The sequence below is a fragment of the Raphanus sativus genome, chromosome 5 (genome assembly GCF_000801105.2).
Source record: "Raphanus sativus cultivar WK10039 chromosome 5, ASM80110v3, whole genome shotgun sequence".
In the NCBI taxonomy this organism is placed as follows: domain Eukaryota; kingdom Viridiplantae; phylum Streptophyta; class Magnoliopsida; order Brassicales; family Brassicaceae; genus Raphanus; species Raphanus sativus.
This window is the reverse complement of record NC_079515.1, coordinates 17694733-17718334: the sequence shown is the minus strand read 5'-3', so window position 1 is coordinate 17718334 and position 23602 is coordinate 17694733. Positions and strand designations below refer to the sequence as shown.

At 31.4% G+C, this 23602-nt stretch overlaps 1 protein-coding gene across 1 annotated transcript; it reads right to left on the bottom strand.

The window, feature by feature from the left end:
• Positions 1–3199: 3199 nt before the first annotated feature.
• Positions 3200–5137, bottom strand: LOC108857131 (berberine bridge enzyme-like 8). The gene is made up of 2 exons (XM_018631068.2): positions 4428–5137; positions 3200–4257 (listed from the first exon to the last, which is right to left on the bottom strand). The coding sequence occupies exons 1-2, from the start codon at positions 5062–5064 to the stop codon at positions 3293–3295; spliced, it is 1602 nt and encodes a 533-aa protein (XP_018486570.1). The 5' UTR covers positions 5065–5137; the 3' UTR covers positions 3200–3292.
• Positions 5138–23602: the final 18465 nt, after the last annotated feature.

Here is a 23602-nt window from a genome sequence, read left to right as displayed (position 1 = left end):
GTGTTGAGTATGATGCTCAAATTGCTAACAATACTTTTGAGTTGGTTCCTCCTGCGCCACATCAAAATGTTATTGGTTCTCGATGGATCCATACTATTAAATACTTGTCTAATGGTAAGATTGACATGTACAATCAAGGTGGATTGCTCGGGGCTATACTCAGGCGTATGGGGTTGATTATGCAGAGACTTTTAGTCCGGTGGTGAAGTCGGTGACAATACGACTGGTCCTACATCTAGCAGTCACACAGTCATGGTCGATCAAGCAACTTGATGTCAACAATGCTTTCCTTCATGGCACTCTCATTGAAGAAGCTTATGTCTCACAGCCTCCCGGCTTTGTTGATCCTGATTGTCCCCATCATGTTTGCCGACTCAAGAAAGCGTTGTATGGACTTAAACAGGCCCCGCGAGCGTGGTATCAAGAACTGAAAACTTTCTTATGTCAGATGGGATGTCATAATTCGAGCGCTGACACCTCGGTCTTCATTTACCTCCACGGCTCTCATGTCCTCTATATCTTGGTTTACGTTGACGATATCATCATCACCGGGAGCTCATCTTCTCTAGTCTCTGCGTGTATCCATGTCTTGGCGTCTCGGTTCTCGTTAAAAGAACCAGCCGATCTCCATTACTTCTTGGGCATCGAAGTTACTCGTACTCGGAGTGGCCTTCATCTGATGCAAAGGAAGTATATTGTTGATCTCCTAATCAAGTTTCATATGCTAGATGCCAAACCAGTCTCGACGCCTCAAGCGACTTCTCCGCGCCTATCTCTCTCTACTGGTACTCCTCTTGACAACCCGAAAGAGTATAGGATGATCATTGGAAGTCTGCAATATCTTGCTTATACCCGACCAGACATCGCTTTCAGTGTTAACAAGTTATCACAGTATATGCATAAGCCCACAGATGCTCACTGGCAAGCGGCGAAACGCATTCTTCGTTACCTTGCAGGCACTCTTACGCATGGAATCTGCATCAACAAACACTCTCCTCTCAACCTCCATGCCTTTTCCGATGTAGACTGGGCCGGAGACACGGACGATTTTGTCTCTACAAACGCCTATATCGTCTACCTTGGTTCCACACCCATCGCCTGGACATCTAAAAAGCAGAGTGGGGTTGCAAGATCATCGACTGAAGCGGAATATCGGTCTGTTGCCAATACAGCTGCCGAGCTTTGGTGGGTATCTTTGCTCCTCAAGGAACTCGGCGTCACAATGCCTACAACACCGGCGGTGTATTGTGACAATGTCGGTGCAACTTACCTCAGCGCCAACCCAGTTTTTCACTCTCGTATGAAGCACTTGACCTTAGACTTTCACTTCGTTCGCGACAACGTACAGTCTGGTGCTCTTCGGGTTCAGCACATCTCCACAAGAGATCAGTTAGCCGATGCTCTAACCAAACCTTTGGCAAGATCACGCTTCAATGAGCTCATGAACAAGATTGGATTGAGCTAACTCCCTCCATTTTAAAGGGGTGTGTAGAGTATATGTATATAAATGGTACTTGAGTCTTTATGTATTATCTAGAATACCTCTTGTACACAGTATAAATACTGTATTATCTCATCTAATAATATTCACGTTAATCCAATAATCCCATACGGATTCTTGGAAACAAAAGGAGTCAAATTTCTGAAAGATCTTTTTTTTTTTTGTATGTATGCTTTACGGTGAGTCTCTATTATTCTCCTGTAAATTACCACCACCACACAAAATAAGCATTTCCGACAAATCCAGAATTGATTTAATCTAAATGATAATGACTTGTTTTACTTACGTTCATCCCTTTCACCCAGCATATAGCAAAAGGTTTATAAAAAAAAACTATCAGTAGATTAGAATAGAAAAGGTCCATGAAAAAATAAATTTCGAGATGATTCAATTTAGGATTTGAGCAGGAAGAGTTTGAGTGTTTTCAGAGTTAATAACCTGGACACCACTAACGTTCATCAGCCAATTTTGGAGTACGATTGGCTTACCCGTTTGAAGCCTATTGTTGTGCCACTGTGGGTTTGCCATAGATTCACTGATATGGATACACCAATCGATATTATGGATAAGGTTAATAAAACTTTTCAACCTATCTGTTTAAAATAGCAATTTCACTATTTAGTCAGAGAGTAAGAAACTATTACAAAGAATTTAGAAATTTAAGCAAGTAGGGATGAATTTGAGTTAAAGCGACTTGAGTTAAATTTTTATGTCAGAAAAAAGAATATGGTTTCTAAAGATCGTGCGATGATGGCTGTAGTGTGAGAAATATTAGGAACTTTTTATTTTTTTATAGAAAAAGATTAGTTGAGATAAACCCACGAAACAGTTTTGTATTTTTATTTTTATTTTTTCATTTATATTTGGCCAATTTGGCTGGAAAACCATAAAACAAAAATTAATTAAGAAACAATGCAAAAGATAAGTTAATTAGCTAGTTGGACAGAGGAGGATAAACGAAATTACGCACTTAACCCGTTGCCATATCCGAGTAGTGTAGAGATATTCAACATCAGAAAAACCCAGAAAACAGAACAGTTCACCATCCTCATCATCATCATAGAAAACAAATATCATTGTAAACGCATAACTCAAAACAAATCAAATAAGAGAAACAAAAGAATAAATAACAAATTAGAAAAATCGAAGATGTTAGCAAGGCCATGAAAAAACACATCAGTACAATCTGTTCAACGAACATCATCAAGATTAGAAGAATCAGATTTGTTGTCTTATCTTTTCCCATGTTTATAAACAAATCCCAATAACTTAATCTTTAATACATGAGTGATCACACTTCCAGATCCATTTTTTTAGAAGCTCTTTTACCAAATTTGATCCGCACTCATCATCCACAGCCACCGCCACACCGCCACTGACGTCTCCGCAATCTCCTCTCTTTTCTCGCTTCCACTTCCGGCTTCTGAGACAATTCCTCCGGCAACAGCTTCGTTAATTTTAATCGCTTGGTCGGAGGTGACAGCACGTTGCTAATATGGTGGTTGTCTTTCTTTATGGCCATAATTATTAGCTAGGATTTTCGTGCGAGGTGATAGAACAAAGATGGGGTAAATATATACAAGGGTAAAGGTGTATTTATGAAAAATGTACAGTACGATAGCCATATACCTAATATAACTTTTTTTTATAGTTATCTGATGCAATTGCCCTTTATATTTTTATTTTTTTTAAAACATATGCCATGTATCAGATTTTTATTCGTCAGACCACTTATGCTTTGAAAACATACAAGACTTGCGAACAATCATTACACAATAGCAGTTTCACTAATCAACTACTGAAATATGGTTTCACAGGAATACTATTTTCATTCCTGAAGAAGTTACCACTATCAACTCTAGTCTTGATCTCCACCAACCTCTCGAAATTTCCGGCGAAATATTTCTCCCCGTATCGTTTACCTTCAACATAGCTCCTGATTTTGTGAGAATTGGTTCCCAATTCAATATCCCGATAATTAAAAAATGACTGTCTCGGATTCTTGGAAACAAAAGGAGTCATGAACCGGTACAACTTCCTCGTCAGTTCCATGTACCGGTTTGTTAATCTATCGTCTCTCCAATCAGTAAAGTACTGAATCTTACAGAGGTTGCCTGCTCTGTATGGGAACGGAGTAGCCGTCGGCGATATCTTAGCCATCATGCCTCCGTATGGATTGAAAGCTAAAGCCGTCGGAGTCTCAAGCTCGATCATCTTCCTCCAAATCGAATCTAAACCGGTTCTTGAGATCGGTTCAAGAACGAAATCCGATTTCCTCTTGAGATACCTCAAGATTTTATTCCTCTCCAGCAGAACTTTCTCCGGCGTACCCACTTGGACATTAGTCCAGAAAAGCACTGATTGGATCCAGCTCGTCTCGGTACAGTCGGACCGGACCAGACCTAGTTCTGGTAATCTCCGGTTTAGTATCGACAAAAGCGTGGATGCGTCCCCGAGGAACAAAGCTAAGAATGTTGCCCTGACAGTCTTTTGTGAAGAAACGGTGCCGTTTACAACTTCCATGGTTGTTCGTATGAAGATCTCGTCTGGAAGATCTGGCGCGACATGTTGCCACCGGTGAACAATCTCCGTCGCGTTCTGCTCCAACGTCCGGGTGACTCTGAAAACGGTGACGGTTTCAGGGACTTCGACGAGGTTTATTCTGTAGGCTAAAACGACGCCGAAGCTTCCTCCTCCTCCTCCGTTGATAGCCCAGAAGAGATCCTCTCCCATCAACTTTCTATCCAAAATTTTTCCTGAATAAAAAATGAAAACCTAATGAAAAAAAACTTGTAATTATGTTGACCAAACTAAATAACTGTGTCCGAATAAATTTAATCGATTTTAGGACACTAAGTGTATGTAATATTATTAAGTCACATAGTTACAAATTAAAATCAGGGAGCGCTAGAGATATTGGTTATACCATTGACGTCAACCATTCTTGCATCGACAGTATTATCGATGGTGAGACCGTACTTCCTCATCATGTTACCGTACCCTCCGCCGCTAATATGGCCGCCTACACCAACCGTCGGACAAACCCCGGCGGGATAAGCTAGCGTTTTGCTCTTCTCCCATATATGGTAATAAACCTCTCCGAGAATGGCACCGCTTTGGACCCACGCGGTTTTACTCGCTAGGTCAACATCAACCGACCGGAGATTAAACATGTCGAGGACAAAGAATGGATGGCCAGAATACGAAACGTAGGACAAGCCGTCGTAGTCGTGGCCGCCACTTCTGATTTTCATCTGAAGGTTGTGGCGTTTGCCACAGGTAACCGCGGCTTGAACGTGTGATTCGTGTGTTGCGGCGATTATGAGGAAGGGTTTCGGAGTTGTGGAGCTGTTTAAGCGGAGGTTATGGATGTTGGCTTCTAGTACAGAGGAGTAGGAGCGGTTTCCGGCGTATAACACGGCCGGGGAAATGGGATGTTTGGGGTCGGAATTTGTGGTTAGGCATTGTGTGAAAGTCTCGTAATATGCCAGTGAAGAGTTTGATTCCCATATGATGATGACAAAGAAGATAACAGCAAGCAATGCTGTTCTTGAGCGTTTCATCTTAGATATTGTAAGATGCTATAAAAATAAAACAAATTATTGTTGCGTGTTTATGGTTTGTCCAACATTAACGTATGGGTTCTTAAAAAGGGATTTTTAACAAAATATCATTTAAATAGTGATATTTTGTTTTGTTTTTTTTTTTTTTACAAAAAAACAACAAAATATCACTATTTAAATATATCATAAATAAATAATTAAACTTTAAAGTAAATAAACCACCTAAACTAATTATATATTGCCAAGTGGAGGAAATAGTTGTAATGAGTATACTAGAAGGTTCAATTTAAAAATTTACTAAGATTTGATCTGAGCTTTCAAAATGCGGAATATTTTTGAAACAAACTAAATTTATATAATATAAATTTGTATTTTTGATTGTGTATCTACATTGATAAGCTTGAATAGTTAAATTTGTTTGTAAAGAGATATAAAAATGTGTTTTGTGTAGATGTGTACAATTTAAAAGTGCTGGGATTTTTATTATTATTTGATGTTGGCATCTTCCCTAAATTTGTATACAGTTATATCTCATGTGTAACATATTTATTTAAAATTTTTAATAAATCCAAACTCTCATGAATCATACGAATCTTTAATTCCTGAAAACATAAAACCTTGTTCCATTTCTTCACAATGTTGAAGCAAACCCATAAAATTATTATTAACCATTGTTAAATCAACCGCAATGTACACATGTGATACCAATGTCTCTTTAAATCTGGGACCTCTCCAAAACCATTTAAACCATATATGATAACCAATTAAATCCCCTATATGTATAGATCTTTGTTTTGCAAAACCAAGTTCCTGGATATTATGTTTTCTGCGTCCCTGTTTGGATTCTTCCGCAACCAAAGAAACAAAAGACTTACATGAACTACTTTGGCATCTTATCCTGATATAATCACAACCTCCTGCAAAATTAAAAGACCAGACACTTCCTCTGTATGACCATTTATAAATCTCAAAACCATATGAACCCATTTGCACCATTTTCTTGGCCAAAAGAGATGGACTTGGAATAGCTTAATACCATTCTACCTCCGTAACAATAGTCATCTGTCCATACACTGACATACCAGAGTATATAACAGAGATTGACGTGACCCTTAAACCACTCAGACTTTCATGAAAAACGATTCAAAATCTGGTGATACAATACGTAAAAAGACTGACCAGACTTTTAATTCTATAGATTTATGCTTAATGTTACAAATATAAGTCGACAACAACACCAAAAGAGCACACATCCAAGGTAACAAAAAAGAAGAAGAAAGCTTTCTAAGAATACTAGGGTTCGGGCGGGATGTTATAATTGAACAAATTTTGGAATGTTTATTGTTTGTCTAAGTTATATTTGTATATATTAGTCAGGTTTTAACATGTTTTAGTAAATTTCATAGAAAATATAGTAATGATGTTGCCATAAATCCGAGTTTTTGATAAATATAAAATAAGAGTTTTATATCCGGAAAAGATTTATAATATTTTAAAAATCAGATCAGATATAGCAAAAGAACTTGTCCCCTTCAATGTTTTCGATGTGTCTTTTTTTTTTTGTCATCGAATTTACAGATTCAAGAGGACTCTGTAAACCAAACTGGTAACTCTATATCCATATGCACGACAAAGGTCGGTTGCTTCCTAACATTTCGTGCGAACATGACCGTTAGTAACTGCAATCAGATTTGTCTATTGTGTTAAGTGTGCAGAAAATATAAAGATAGTTCTATTGTTAATATTAAAAAACAATATAATAATAGATTCGTATTTATATAAAATATATATATATATATATAATTAATAATTTATAATTTTTGATGGGACCATGTATTTATATAGAATTTTCCTAAAACAATACTATCTTATAATTTTATAGATTTGTGTCAAATTTTGAACCAATTCAAGTTGAAACTGGCGAAATTTATTAATTTATAGAGACTATTAATTTATAGAGGTTTCATTGTATTGCATAATCATTTCAAACCAACTTATCTATATTGGAATATAATAATTTTACAATATTTACATAAAATATTAAAATGATGTGATATACATATAAATGATATATATTATTGTTTTTTAGAAAAAAAGTATTCTATATAATTTAACTTATTAATTATATTATTTGCTATAAATTATTTAAACAAATTATGATTAAAATGATATTTGAATTTAAAATATATTACTGATTATAAAATATTTAGATTATTAACTTTATTAGTACCAAAAATATTAAAATTATTACCTACTACGAAATTACTTTGTTTTTTTATTTAAACGGTTATAAATGAGCTGAACTAAAAATGTGACTGATTATTAAAATGTTTGTATTAAGTGTTTTGTTGTATTAAAATATATGATTTAAATAATTAGTAAATAAGAAATATGCTAAACTAAAAAACAATAAAGATGGTGTTTTAATTCGTGGTGCTTTACTTGATTATGTGGTCAAATGAAAAGAAAGAAAACGCAACTATATACAATAAATACAAAGAATTATGAAAAGAGAAAACGAAGAATCAGATGTATTAATTTTGAAAGAACCCAAAGTTTTTTTTCTTTTTTTAAAAAACCCAACGTTTACAATTGCTAGATAAGATCTTACATTCAAGAAATTATACCTCTCTAACAAATATATGAGAATTATGTAGAATTTCCTAAAAAGGTGGTAAGGAGTTTTTTCGGCCACAAGGGGTCCTATTTCTCCTACATCTAAACATGGTCCATTACATTTCTTGGAACTTGTGAGTTAGTTTGACTGCTCTTCCTACTCGAGTCCTATGAGAAGGAGCATTCATCTCAAAGCTCAAACCCGAGTCTCAGACATCAAAACTACTACCAAAAAGATTCCTTTTAACTTCATTAACCAATGAACCTGAGAGAGAAGTAAAGACGGCAGCCAAATTAGTATCAGGCTCAAACATGTGAGTTGTGTTTGCGATTTGAACAAATATGGACTTACAGCCACACAAATCCAAGCTAAACCCCTTAGTCTTCACCATTGTGTATAGACGATGGTCTAATAGAATAGTGGAGCTTCCTGGATCACTGATAAAAGAAAGAACCATCAATATCATAAAGAAAGAACAATTGTTGTGGTTATCAACATTGATTACTTAGCTGTTCGTGTCAAGTTGCTTCAATCATCCACTGATATGATTTGCTTGTCTAACACCGAATAAAAACAACAACAAATATTAATATCATGATCTTGTTAACCAAAAAATAAAACAAAACGTAGCTATTAGATAACTGAGACATCTACTATGAAATCATGATGCATCATTCAAATAACGGTATCTAATTGCTACCAATCAAATGTTTATAAATTATAACTATAAGAAACTCATAAAAACCAGTGCCTGAGAACAATACCCTAAAAAGTCAAATAATTAGCCCTTCTCTTCAGGTTAGAAACAGAGCATAACAGAGGAAAAAAGAGCAATTTTGGAGATTGTATAGTACCAGATCATCTTCTTCAGGTCAAACACTTTTCACAAACCCTTCTCTGAGTCTTTTGTTCTCTTCTTCAAGCAACCCACAACGTTCTTGGATGAAACTCAGGTCGGATCTTATGGATTTAAGCTCTCATGCAAGCGAGTTTGCCTTCGCCGCCATTGATATCGCAATCTGCAACAACAACAAAATTAGATCTGTGTATAAAAGAAGTAACAAAACAGAGACTTTAAAGAATCGAGACTTTACTTTCTTAGCTCCTTTCATGATCTTCCTCTCTTTTGGTCTATTTTCATCTTCATCTGATGAATCTTCTTTTAGCTCAGCATCAGAGACATGCTTCCTCTTATTCCCTTTAGTCTCTTCTTCTTCTTCTTGGCGTTGTATCTGATCAGCTTTGAGATTAAACGGGAGTATCTCAGATAACGTAGGTGGCTTAGCTAGAACAATATATCACAACAATCAAGAGCTTAAAAATACTCAAAAAAAAATCTTTACATACAAACCAATTTGCATAAAAAACACGTAAAAAGGGTTTTTTTTAAAAAAAAAATTACACAATCATTACTACTTAATTTGCCTCCCATCGATCTCAATGCTATATAACATGTTCAGATTCACAGAAAACACTATCAACGCTAATGATCAAAATAAATCCACCAGAAAATAAACAGCATGCGGGATCATAATATCTCGAAACATTCAGTATATAGAAAAGTAAAAAAAAATTGAAAATTCACTCACATTAACATCGACCATGAGCAAGCTCTCCACCACGCTTGACATTCCTAGCATCCCAGTATCTCAGCAGCCTAGCCTCGACAACCGATGAACACCTCCCGGACTTCAAATCAGAAAAAAACACCCTGGAGTAGCCATTGAGGGAGTTGAGTAGAAGATCGAGATTAAGGAGATAAATAGCAGAGAGATGAAGATAGCAATATAAAGCGAAACCGAATGTGAGAAATATATGCGTATATATATATAGGATTACACAGACGAACATATGTGAATTGAAGTGGATTAAAGACGATTAAAGAGGTCACTCACCGTTACGGATCTTACTCGTCTCCACCGCCGCATCATCGTTCAGAGGTTTCGAAGAGGACGACATGTGAATTGAAGTGAATGATTAGGGTTGGGGACATGGGCCACGATAAACTAACGAAAGACAAAGCCCAAAACCCACCTCAATTACCCAATACGCAGCATTTCATTAATCTGACGTGTCAAGCTGTGGGGTTGCGAATTTCTGAGCTGTCATCTGATGTGGCTTCACAGGAGGGATGAAAACAGTTCTTTATATATAAAGATACAACATCATGTATTCTCAAAATTATAATTTTTTAACAACTAAAATTATAGTTTTCCTATGGGGACCTATACGAATCATGTCCATGTTCATATAAAGCCATAAGACCATAATACCATCCTTTCACATTTCCAAAGTCTACAATTAAATTCTTCCAATTTTCTACTATCTCCTAAGAGCATCTCCAATATAAAAGTCTATTTTTTCTCCAAAATAGAGTGAAAGTGAATATGGAGTAAAAGTGCTCCAACCGTACTCAATTCTTCACTCCATAATAGAGCCATGAACAAACAAAAAAATAGATTACTCCATTTATGGAGTAAACTTCAAAATAGAGTAAGATATAAAATTGAGTTGGAGCATTTGTTACTCTATATATTCACTTTTACTCCATTTTGGAATAAAAAATGGAGTTGGATTGGATATGCCCTAAGGATCCAAATCGGTTAATGATGTCGTTAACAGGATCTGTAGAATCAACCCTTGATTGAGTCTTGCAGACTTTAATTTGACGTATGATGAATACGAACCTTTGACACTTTCCTGAATCCACGCCCCAATATCTACACATCTCTACTTTTCTCATATGATTTCGCAACTCATGATCTCTGTCTTCTTCTCCTTCAGTCCTTTGCCTCCCTTTAATTTCCGTAAGATCATGAGTCGCCTGAAAAAATCACATCTCCTCAAGATCCATTATATAACCAATCAACCAAAATCTCTTCCCCTACAAGCGGAAAAAGATTCTACAAAATAGTGAGAAAGTTAGTTAAAAACTTGAGCAATTGCATGCTATAGTCATGTTTAGAAGATTATTTGCGTATTTAGTAACGTACGTTGAAGCTACTGTGCGAGTTTCCATATATGACACTACTAGGTGATTTTCCCGTGCTCATGCACGGGTATAAAATATTTATAAAGTAAATATAATACAATAATTGATTGCTATTTACTTCTAATTTTAAATTAACTTATATTAATAATATTGTATTATTTTAATCAGACATATGATTTTAGATATATTATATCTAGTCGGTTTTGTTGTTTTTACAGTCGATTTAGTTATAATTTGGGTATATTGGATTGCATCTATTTCTATGAATTCAACTATAATATCTTTTATTCTAAATATATTAAAATTTTGATTAATTTTCTTATTAACATTTAAGTTGGTTGTTGTCTTAAATATATAATTATATTTTAGGAAGATTATGTATAACTTAAGATATATTGTGCTTAGAATGAAATAAAAAATAAACTAAAGCGTTTGAATCAAAATTATGTAAATAAATATAAAGATAATATTCTGAAGTCGCATGAATATATATAAATTTTACAAAAAACTAAATTGTTACAGTTGGTTAATATTTTATTTTCATTTGTTAATGTGTTTTGAGTATCCTATAATATATATTTATAAAATAAATTATTATTATTATAAAATTATATTTTCTTATTATAGTTTAATCTATGATTTTAGATATAATTAGATGGATTAGTCGAGTAACTCATGTTGTATTAACTTACATATATTCTTTCAAATTCAAGCTGAAGTATAATTTTTTTATTATAATTAAGTCAAGTCAAATTAATTTATTTATCGTTTAAATGTGAATGTATTTTCATAAAATATATCAAATTAAATACTGATTTTTAAAAATATATTAGAAAAATAATATATAGAAAGTTACTTCTCATACCTTTTTGGAAGCTCATGAACTCATATCAATATTTATAATAACAAGAATATTTTTATAAATTCTAACTAATTTCATGTCTTCTGATTATGGCTATATTAAAAGTTACACAAACATAAAAACATTGAATTTAAAAGCAAATTTAATATTAAATAAACATACAATTTTAATAATGATAAAATATAATATATTTACCTCGTTAAAGTATATAGTGTGATTTTAAAATATTTTATAAATATTCGATCAAAAGATGTTTATTGTTAACTTTTATTTCTCGTTATATCTCTTAAAAATAAGCAGAAAAAATTGCGATTGCATCTGAGAAATCATATTATATAAGTAAAATATAATTTATAGATATTTTTGTTGTAATTGAAAGATATTATAGTAAACAAAATATAGGAAATACAAATAGCATTTCAATAATACTAATTATAAATGATTTTAGTCAATATATCAGTTTATGTTACTTAATTATTTTATGTAATCATCTAAAAAATAGATAGATATATAAAAATTATTTCTGTTACTTTGAAAAATATAAAGAAATTATTTTATTAGTATATTTTATATTATTTTAAAAATATTTTTAATGCAATATTACTATTTGTCAACTTTCCTTTTTAATGAAATCATATTATTTATACATATATTTTCGTTTTTAAATTCACTTTATAGCCTTTATAAATATTTCCTTTTTTATTATATATGTTATTTGGAAATTTTACAAAAGAAATTTGAATAAAAATCAATTATAGTATTTAATATTATATTTTTGATTCATTAAGGGTATCAATGTAATCAACCACCGTAAGAGTTAACGTGAGCGCGACACATAGGAAACTGACTTCTCAAATAATATTATAGAGATTAGCCCTATAACGAGACATCTGGTTTTCTTTTCTTTTGTTTTTTTTTAATTTTCTAAACGTGTCGTGCAAGTGCTGACATGAGATTAAGAGGGACTAATCCCAAATAATGTTTCAACTATCTTGTAAGTTGTAACGTATCATTTTACTTGTTATCTTTTTATGTATTAATAGTGAAGTTTTTCGTATGAAGTATTATAATTACTCATATAAAAAATTAAGCTTTAAGAGTTTAGAGATTTCATTTGGGTTTAAAGTTTTGGGTTTAGGATTAAGAGTTTTTATTTGGGTTTAATGTTTAGAGTTTATATTTGGGCTTAGAGTTTAGAGTTTCTATTTGGGTTTAAAATTTAGAGTTTAGAATTTTTATTTATGTTTAGAATTTATATTTGGGTTTGAAATTTATAGTTTCTATATAGATTTACGGTTTATGGTTTAGAGTTTGGAGTTTTTATTTGGATTTAGAGTTTAAAGATTAGGGTTTAGAGTTTTTATTTGGGTTCATAGTTTAACTAGAGTTTCTATTTGGGTTTAGAATTTATAATTTCTATTTGGATTTAAAGTTTAAAGCTTCAAATTTTTATTTGGATTTATAATTTAGAGTTTCTATTTGGGTTTACGGTTTATGTTTTAGCGTTGTAATTTTTATTTGGACTTATGATTATAGTTAGAGTTTATATATTAGGTTTAGAGTTTAGAGCTTCTATTTGGATTTAGGGTTTAGAGTTTTATTTAGATTTAAAGTTTATAGTTTCTATTTGGGTTTAGAGTTTATATTTTCTATTTTGGTTTGAGTTTATATTTGGGTTTAAAGCATAGAATTTTTATTTGGATTTACAGTTTAGGATTTAGAATTTAGAATTTTTATTTTAGTTTAGGGGATATAATTTATATATGGGTTTAAAATTTAGAATTTATATTTAGGTTTTGATTTAGAATTTCTATCTGGGTTTAGAGTTTCTATTTGGTTATAATAAGTATTCATATAGTATATTATTATAGTTACTACGATAACCAAGATTAATATAAAATATACATGTTGGCTTATGATTACAGGACACACCCGTTATGGTTTAGTGTCGAAAATAAAGTGTTTTTTTTGGAAATTACAAACCATTAAAATTTTCTACAAATTTATAGTTAAATAATCTGGTTTAAAATGAGTTAGATTCAATATTAAACAGCGACATAAAATACACGTTCACATGCTGATGTTTAATGATGTGCATTATGGATACAGCAAGGGGATAATAATGTAAATTGGGTTTGCTTCATATAACCAACTACCTAAATAAAGAAAATTTTGCATTGTTGCCTAAATAACTTTAGTTTTATGACCTTCTACCCAAATGACTCTAAAAACTTTTCGTAAAATACGTTATTTAATAAAAAGTATAGGTTTAAATATTTTAGTGGTAATGATCTGTAAATAAATTCAAAACTGAAGGGCACCTCAAAAAAGCGACTTGTGTTTTAATAGTATAAACTAGAATTCAATCCGCGCTTGAAAATGCGCGGGATTTGTTCTTTTTAAATTCTATAAAAATTGTTGATTATAAAATTATGTGTTATTATATAAGATAATATAAATACATTACAATTGTGTGGATTTTTTATGTTTGAAAATAATCATAGATGTTATGCTATAAAATTTGTATATTTATATTTATAGAAATTATTTTTTAAGAAGTTAATTTGATAAAAAGAAGTTAATTATTTTATAATTGTATTCATTTTTTAATTTATTCTAAAGTATTACATTTAAACAGTAAAGATATTTCTAATTTCATATTTTAATATTATTATTTGTATTTTAGTTTTTAATAAAAATTTAAATAATTATTAATTACTTAGATGCATATATTTGTTCCAACCATAGAAAAACATAACTATAAAGGTTTTAAAAATGAAATTTATGATTTTATTATTCCAAGAATTTGAAAAATACACTACAAAAAGACACATCACTTAATTTATATAAAAATAATTGATATTCGTTTTAATTGTTTTTGCCTGTAAAATTAAGTATATGTAATTGTATAAGTAATTAATTATTCCAAAAGATGGTTAAAATATTAACTATGGATATGCTAGACCCTTACCGAATAAATGCTATAGTTAATTAAAATTTATGATTTTCTTTTGATTTGTAAAGAAAATTGTTTGGTATTAAAAATAAATATATTTGTTACCATAAATATAGTGATACTTCCTTGTTCTTCTCACCCACAAAGTCATATTTTCCTTATAAAAATTATATCATTAAAAAGTCATTGAATCTAATTGGCTAAATAAATAGTTGTCAAAAATAATTAAAATATTTTTAAAAATGATAATGGCATAACTACGTAAATAAGTCCAAAAACTAAGAGTATAATTTTAGGAGGGATTCTGTTTTAATAGTATAGACTAGATTCTGACCCGCCATTCGAGAAGGCGGGTATATTTTTTGTTTTACCTTTTTTAAAAAAATAATTTTTATATTTGTATTATTTTTTGATTATATTTACGTTTAATATTAATTTAATTTAGTAAACTTTTGGTAAATATATTAAATATGTCAAGTTATATAACTATACATTTGTGCCATATATATATTAGAGATTATTTTAAACTTTATTCTTAAAGTTTGCAACATATTATATTTATAATAGTTTCCTAACATAATTAGTTAAAAATATTTTGTACCTAAAAAACCCGATTCAGAATCGACTCAAAAATCAAAGTCTCGTACTCTGTTAGACTTGACCTATTTTTTTAAAGTGTTATATCCGGCAACCAATATCAAATCTAATCCGCACCGAAAACTGATTTTTTTTTTGAAAACTGTCTTAAGAAAATATTTTTTTAATATATATTCTATTAAAATAACAACATGACTATTGATATAAGTGTAGTCAAATTATTTTAATACAATTACTAAATTCTGACCCGCTTTTAAAATGGTGTGTTTATTTTTTGTTTTACATTTTAATTTTTTTAATTAGGGATTGATATATTTTTTGTTTTATGTTTTAGAAAATTAATGTTTATATTTGTGTTTTTAGTTATATTTGTATTTTTCTTTGTATTATATTTTTATTAAATGATTATTAAAAGAACTTAATAGTTATATTAAAATAGTTAGACCACATTTATATCAATAGGTCATGTTCATATTTTAATACAATAGATTAAAACCTCTTATTAATTATTTAAGAAAATATTTTACACAAATATGATAACAAAAAAACACGAATATGATTTAGAAACACAAATATGAAATTTTTTTTCTTTAAATGTAAAACAAAAATATACCCGCCTTTTGAAGGGCGGATCAGAATCTAGTATTCTGTTAAATATATATATATATACAAATGGGTTAATATGTTATTCACTAACTTTAAGTATATTCACATTTAATAAATAATTTTTAATCAATTAACCTATTTAAAATTTGTTAAACTAAAATCCGTCATTTTCACCGTCTAGAGTAACAATTAAGCGAAGAACACTATGTATGGATGGGTTGTGAGGTCCCATATTGACTATAATGGCTCTCTTTGTGAGTATATATTTTTATAAATAATAATTCCATAATAATATCAACTTAAATAGTTTTAGTAATCTTAAATTTACTTCCAAAAATATACTTTGTAGATTATAAATTTAAATTTAGTATATTTATGTACCAAATATAAGTTCGATATTTGTTTTTTGTTGCTTTATACATAGCCCATAAAATAGAAGTTTATAAAATAGCTATAGAAGGTGGTTAAGTTTTTTTTAAAAGAAGGTGGTTATGTACGTTTTTCAAATGCAGTTATATTTAGTTATTTTTAATGTTATTTAGTTATATTTTAGATGCAATTATATTTAATGTCATTCAGTTATAGATGCAGTTATATTTTTAATGTGGACACAACATTTTATCAATCGGTCATACTGTTGTTTTAATAGTATTGATAGGGTTTTGTATTTTGTAAATATTTCATGTCGAAACCTGTTATCCCTTTTTTAGTATTTAATAGTTATTTGGTATCATATGTATAAAAATGTAGATAATTTTAATTAAGTAATTAATAAAATTAATTAATTTTTCTTAAAAAATATTCACATCTTTACGTTAGGGTTTTTGTGTTTGGGCCTCTTGATATTTTGTTTATTAAAAATATGAGCGATAGCTAATATTTGATTGTTTTGTTCCAGATACTTTCCGACAAAAGCAATTCTCCATTTTTCTATCTCAACCCTCGGTAACTCTTTGGTAGAGAAAAGAAGATGGCAATCTCCGACAGAATGACTCAATTTATCCTTAAAGGTAAATCGAATGTACCATACTTTATATTATTGATCTCACATAGCTTGCTCGTTATGTTTGAACATTTCGTATTCAGAATAAACATTTCTCAGATCTAACCTTTCTTCTTTTTATCTGTTTTGCATGTTGGATCCGATGACTTTCTTTCATATTCCAGTGAGATGGAAATTTCTTGCGATAACTTCAAAGTAAATAAGTTCATCTTCAAAGTTTATTGGGTACAAATTCATCTGGACCCAAATATACGAAAGGTATAATTTTAAATATTAATAATTATAAAATTATAGATTCATGTACAATACATGATTATTTTAAATTTATTGTAACATACATAATATTTTATTTTTTATGAAATTAAATTTGGATAAAAGTAATGTTTCTTAATTTCGTAGTAATTTCTTCTAAAAATCTTTTCCCCTATTTATTCTTACTGTTTTTTTTATTGCTAGGTCTGCCAATAGGAGTCCACAAACATCTCTGCAAATGAAGAGTGACTGTATTAATAAACATTGATAAAGGTAAAAATAATTACAGTTCATTTTTAATTAAAATATTTTAAATTGTCCTTGTTCAATTATTTACTATATATATAATATAAATTGTCTTTTATAAGTATTCAAAACACACACATTGACCATTAGAGTGTGACCATTTTCAGGAATTACGGATGATGTCATCCAGTCTATGGACTACAACCATTCAGCTGGAAGTTAAGTGTTTTACTAAATAGCATCTAAACTTATTAGCAGAAATATTAATCATGTTTTGAGTCGTTTGAATACAATAATATAGTTATGAGTAGCTTGCAGTTTTGTTACCTTTTTGTCTGCTAGTACGATTCCCAAACTCTCACCAATCCCGACATTTGATGGTTTCAGGTGTGAATCACTTTGGCTTCAATCAACCAGTGCAGCTTCCATGGCCTAATCTCATCAGGGTAAACCATCTTTGGCTTGGAATACATTGTGAGAAAATTGTGCTTGCTTTGAGGTTATAACGTAGTATATATAAGAAAAGTAAATATATTTGGTTTAGGATTTCTTATTAAATATAGTTAGAGAATATAGGCCGTCAGTTATGTAAAATAACATATCTTGACAATCAATTTTTCTCAATTAATAGAAAATTCGATTTTTCAGTATTTTATAATAGATATTTGAGTTAATAATATCTCAGCAATTTCTTGTTTTGATTTTTTTCTTATTGGTATGTTGAAGATTGCAAGTATAATGATTGGCCGGGTATTTATGCTTTAGTATATTCCCTATTGTTATGTATATCTACACTTCCTCAAAATGAGTTATTTTGTTGCCGATTTTTTTTTGGTTTTGATTACGTATACTGAGATTTTTTTTTATTTATTGAATTTGAAAATATTTAAAACACAATGATTTGGATATTTCATATATATAAGTGAAGAGGAAATCTATACTGTTAATTTCTCAAGATATGGGTATTTTGTATATATAATTAAGTTTATTCCATTGATGCTGCTTTTAAACTGAGTTGTTATTTGCATGATTAACACTTTTTAATATTAATAAATAAATTAATGAATTAAAAAATTATTTGGGGTTTAGGGGTTCGTTGGTATCCATATAAACAGGAATATGAACAGGTTATGTTTAGATATTAATTATTTTCAGTGGAGCATCATGTATGGTGGAAGTTATGAATAGTTGAAATATTTTTTTTTTTTGCTTGAATGAATGGTTGAAATATTGATATGGAAGAATGTATAGTTGTAATGTTGAAGTTTGCAAAGAATCGTAGATGGAACTTGATGATCTAAATTTAAATGTACAATATTTTTTTCGTGCATATAGTGTTTAAGCAATGAAAAAGAGTATTATAGCAATTGAAGATGGTTTTAAACGTTTAGTTTTTTTTTTTTGGGTCAAAATTTTAAATTTTATCATTTTTTTTTGTTAAAACACTTTAAACGTTTAGTTTATATATGCACGATAACAAAGATATATTAAAAGTATAATTGTACATGGTTAATTAACAAAAGAATCGTAAAAAGATCACACGAAATCAGGAGATGTTATCTGTGGTTTAAAAAAAGAATAATAACAAAAACATTTAATAAAAATCATAGCATAAAAAAAAGGTAATGGCAGAGAATGGTAAATAATAATGAAATAAGAGGGCACCTCAAAAAAGGGTCTTCTGTTTTAATAGTATTGATGGCTACCTTCTCTCCTAATTTTGCATTTTTTTCTTGTTCTAAAATGATTAGATACCCATTATAACTCATTGTTGGAGAAGCTCTTAGACCACCTCCATCCATTAGAGACTCTAATAGGTTTTTAAGATTAAATTAGTGGTTACTTTTGTGATTTGATAACTTTAGAACCTTTGTTAATCTATTTAATTTTTTCATCTTCCATTGGGAAACCTCATTGACGTTCTTAAAAATTATTATTCTTTTGGTTTTTTTTTCAAAGGAATTCTTGTTCAAAGCAATGGCAAGAGAAAATTATTAAAGACAAAAAAAACACTTGTTTCTTGTGAAATGGTAAGAGAAACCCAAAGAAAACACTACTTGCAAAGTTTATAAAGGAAGATAAATGGCCTTGTTCATAGAGAAAACTTTTACAGTTTTACACTCGAAGAGAAATGGCATTGTTTATAAAGAAAACTTTGAAACACAACTGTTTCTTTACGTGGAAAGACAACACGTTTTTTTTTTTTTGAAAAAAAAAAAGACAACAAGTTTATAAAGAAATATCACATGCTCATGTCGTATTTGTTCTTTGTGAAATGGCAAAGTTTCTTGTCTTCTTTGTGTCACATGCTGTTGTCGTATTTGTTCTCACATGTTGTCTGCTTCTCCACGCAGACACAAGTCCTCCTGTTTCGTCTTGGCTCCAACCTACAAAAGCAAGACACAAGTTTATAAAGGTAAAATTTACACCTAGACACACATTTTGACTTTCTATTTACATCTAGAGACACATTCCACTTGCCGCACACTTTTTAGTTGTTCATTGTCACTTATACCCTTTAAACATTATAAGGTTGTTTATTGTCACTTATACCCTCTAAACATTATACTCTCTTTCGTTTCCTTCTCATCTCTTCGTCCTAACGATTAGATTTTTTTTTCTCTTTATTAAAAATCAAACAAAGAATCCACAATCCCCAATACTTAATTTTACAATTTTCTCGTCAATGAAATCCCTATCATGCTGCTTATCTCGTCGATGTAATCCCTAACCCCACTGGTAAAATCACTCTAACCCACCGAGAATCACTTTCTCTCACTCTGCGATGGAGCCAAGTCCATAACCCCACCAATGATACCTTGGATCTTGTACCTTGGATCTGCAATTTCTCTATCGTCATGGGACCTGATTTCTGGTGTACCAGCAAAGAAAGGGAGGATTCAGAGAGATTCATGGAGATGGATTTCCCGGATCTGGATTTTGTATTTCAAATTTATTTTCCAAAAGTTTCAATTCTCCCATGTATTTATTTTACGAATCTGCTGTCCTATATATTTTTTTGTGGAACTGATTTTGTCTGGATATGGATTTGTTTCTAGGAAAATTAAGATATTATTATTGTCCACAAAGCTCTCAACTTTGAAGACCATCAACAATTAACATGAAACAAAACATTCAATTTAAAAAGTTATAGATAGAAAAAAATTGTGTCCATAAACTTGTCCACAAATAATATCACATCCATCAAAATTCGCCATTAGGCCTCATTCATTAGTTTTCAATAAATTTAGTTATCCTATTTTTATGCATCTACAATTATTTTTTTTAAGATTTAATGTCCATAACCACAATTAATATGTTGCTCTATCATCCATATTTTAATATCCATGTTCACATTTTTCATGTATATATGTTAATATATATATATAATATATATAAAAATGGATGTTAAAAGATAGAGAATTTGATATCTAATCTAACGTGACAATTATTTTTATTTTTTATATTTTAGAATTTGAGATAAAAGTAAATAAAATTATAAAGTAGAATAAAACAAGTTTGAAGTTTCAACTTTAAAAGAGTGATACAAAACCAAGTTTGAAGTACGTACATTTCCCGTTTTTTCTCACCAAGGGTGTTTATGTCCGAAACATTCATCGTTCTCTTTGAAAGTGTCTTTCCAGCGGATTGTGTCTCATAGTGTCAAAAAGAAAAAAAAGAGTCCTAAATAGTAATCAACTCAGGAAAGCAAGTCTTCCTGTTTCGTCACATGTCAACATAAGCTTTACACAACAAATGTTCCGGTACTATGAGTCGAGACAAACATCATGAAACAGAAACCAATATTATCCATTAACATCCATCGTCTCACACATTATACAGACTCGATAAAAATTCAGAGAAGAAGCAAATGCAATTATCTAACATAAAGACACATCAGCATTAAATAGAATGATATGAGCCTGTCGCCTTGACTGAGCTCGAGTAACCGGAACCGTAGCTTTGTAAGTAAGAACTGAGAACTTTGTTTGTAAAGCTTTCTTTAACCCTAGTCTCTCTTGAGAATAAGGTTAATGCTGGAAGATAATTCTTTATTGATCATTAGATATGTCTATATAGGGCTATTACAAATCATAACCCTAAATAAGAAAGGAAAACTACTTAATATCTATAATAGGAAAAAGACCAAATCTCTATTAATGCTTTTAAGGAAAATACTAGTTTCTAGTCTTCTTTCTCTGGTACGTAATACCATAATGTGTATCATTACCGAACTGAATTTCTGGAGTACTCTATCGAGTAAGTCCGACGCGGGTTCCGGGTTTAGAGCCCAAATGCTCTGTTTTGGCGTCTGTGGTATACGTCGTATACTAGTTCCCGGTGTCGTAAACACTCCTCTTTCATTGGAGAACCAATGTTCCAATCCCCCCGAGTGATAACCTGACGCGTGAAGAGACATAATTGTCTTGTCACGTGCTTCTGCTTCTCTGTGCCATATAACTGGGGTGGAGCCATGATTGAACTCGACAGTCTTGTTTGGTCCATCCCATATTACTCTTCCTAATGCATTCAACCATCTAATTCCATGCACCACATCGAAACCTGTCAAAGGAATTGCAAAGCAGTCAACTTTGAATTGGTGTCCTTGTACTGTTATTGACAAGCCTTGACAAAACCCTTAAATTGGACAACGCCCTCCATTGGGAAGACCTACGAACCGGCCAGGTTTCCGGTGTATTGGTATGCCCAACTTCTCTACCAAACTGCTCTTGATAAAGTTGTGAGTGCTCCCTGTATCAAGTAATACCCAACCTCTTCCTGTCAAGATATCAGCTTGTACTTGAAAGGTTCGCTCGTTTTGTTCCCCATTCATGGCGTTTATGGAGATTTCTAACTCATCTTCCTCAATCCACTCATCGTCTTGATTATCTCCCTCCATGACTGGCATAATATGAAAGAGAACGGGAGTACAATAATGACTAGGCGTGTATAAGTCATCGCAATTGAAACAAAACCCTTTCGCTCTTCGATCCGCCATCTATGCTGGCGTTAATTTTTTCAAGAATCTCTTCTGGCCCGTTTGCTTTTGAGGTCCTGGTTTTGTAGTTTTTCCTTCTGACCCTCGATTCTTTTGCCGAGCTGATACCCCAAGTGTCTTAGTGATAGGCGCTAGATGACCACCAAACATCCTGGTGCGTTTATCACTGTCAATCTTGTACTCGTTATCTCTATCCTATGATGCATGGAAACGGAAGCGGGTACGTGGAAGTGGAAGCGGAAGCGTAAAGAAACGTGGAAGCGTATTTTTAAAAATATTTAGGAAACGGGTACGTATTGGAAACGTGTATATATATATATATTGAAGCACAAAAATAAAAATAATTTATATGATAGCAATTCAACACATAATTTAAATTTTGTAATTCACATAAAATTTGACAAAAAAAAAACTAGACATAACATAAAAATATAGTTCAAGCTTGTATGAATAGTAATAGCTTAAGCTCCTAAATATGATACAAATAAGTATTTAACTATAATATATCACTTTCTTACAATTTTTTTTAATAATATCACATGAATTTAACACGTCGTGACTCACTATCAAACAACGCAATATACAAACAAGTGACAACACATCAAGCAAAATATAATAATTGATTATTTATCAAATCAAGAGTTACGTACCTTTACTCTCTTCTCTCACAATTCTGGATAAAGGTTGAAGAAGTATCAGAAACTTCTTACGGTAAGTGAATTCCAAAAACTTAAATCCTTTCATTTATTTGTTAAGTAGAGTTTTGTTATTACAATGGGATAGTTGGGTCACGTATTCACAAAACAAATTAAAATTAAAAAGCCCATCAAAACAATTTTTCAGCTTCTATAAACTTAAAGAGTTCATCTCTTCAAAACGCTTCCGGCCATATATCCATCGAAGCTTCCAATTCTGAATCGCAAGCTTCCATTACGGTTCCAAACGTCTCATAAACAGAATCGCGATTCCATGTCGATTCCGAGCGATTCCGAACGATTCCGTTTCCGGTTCCGCTTCGGAAGCACGAAACGCATGACAACGGACGATTCCATGCAATTTTATGTGTTACCAATCGTCGCAAGTTGAGGTTCCAGTGGTACGCTTGTCCCGTTAAAACAAAAGTTGCTTGTCTAACTTTCGTATCGTCGCTGAATATTCTTTGATCCACAAAGAAATCATCACACTTTTGTAACCACTCCATAGCATCGGTTGTCCCATCAAATGGTGGAAACTCTATTTTGGCTTATTTCACACATCTTCTTTCGAAGTGGTTGCTTCTGTACTCACGAGTTTCGTAATTCCTCCCTCCATCAACCCTTCGGTGTTTCGATAATCCCCAGAATTTTAATTAGAGTCGTGTGGTGCTGCACCAATTGGTCTAACATTCCAGTCTCCTCCTCCATCGGTT

Bases quoted from the DNA above. Each gene is read 5' to 3' on its own strand.
- LOC108857131 (XM_018631068.2), bottom strand. From the start codon at position 5,064: ATGAAACGCTCAAGAACAGCATTGCTTGCTGTTATCTTCTTTGTCATC. The intron at 4,258-4,427 runs GTATAACCAATA...TTTTTTATTCAG, and splicing joins AAGAATGGTTGACGTCAATG to GAAAAATTTTGGATAGAAAG.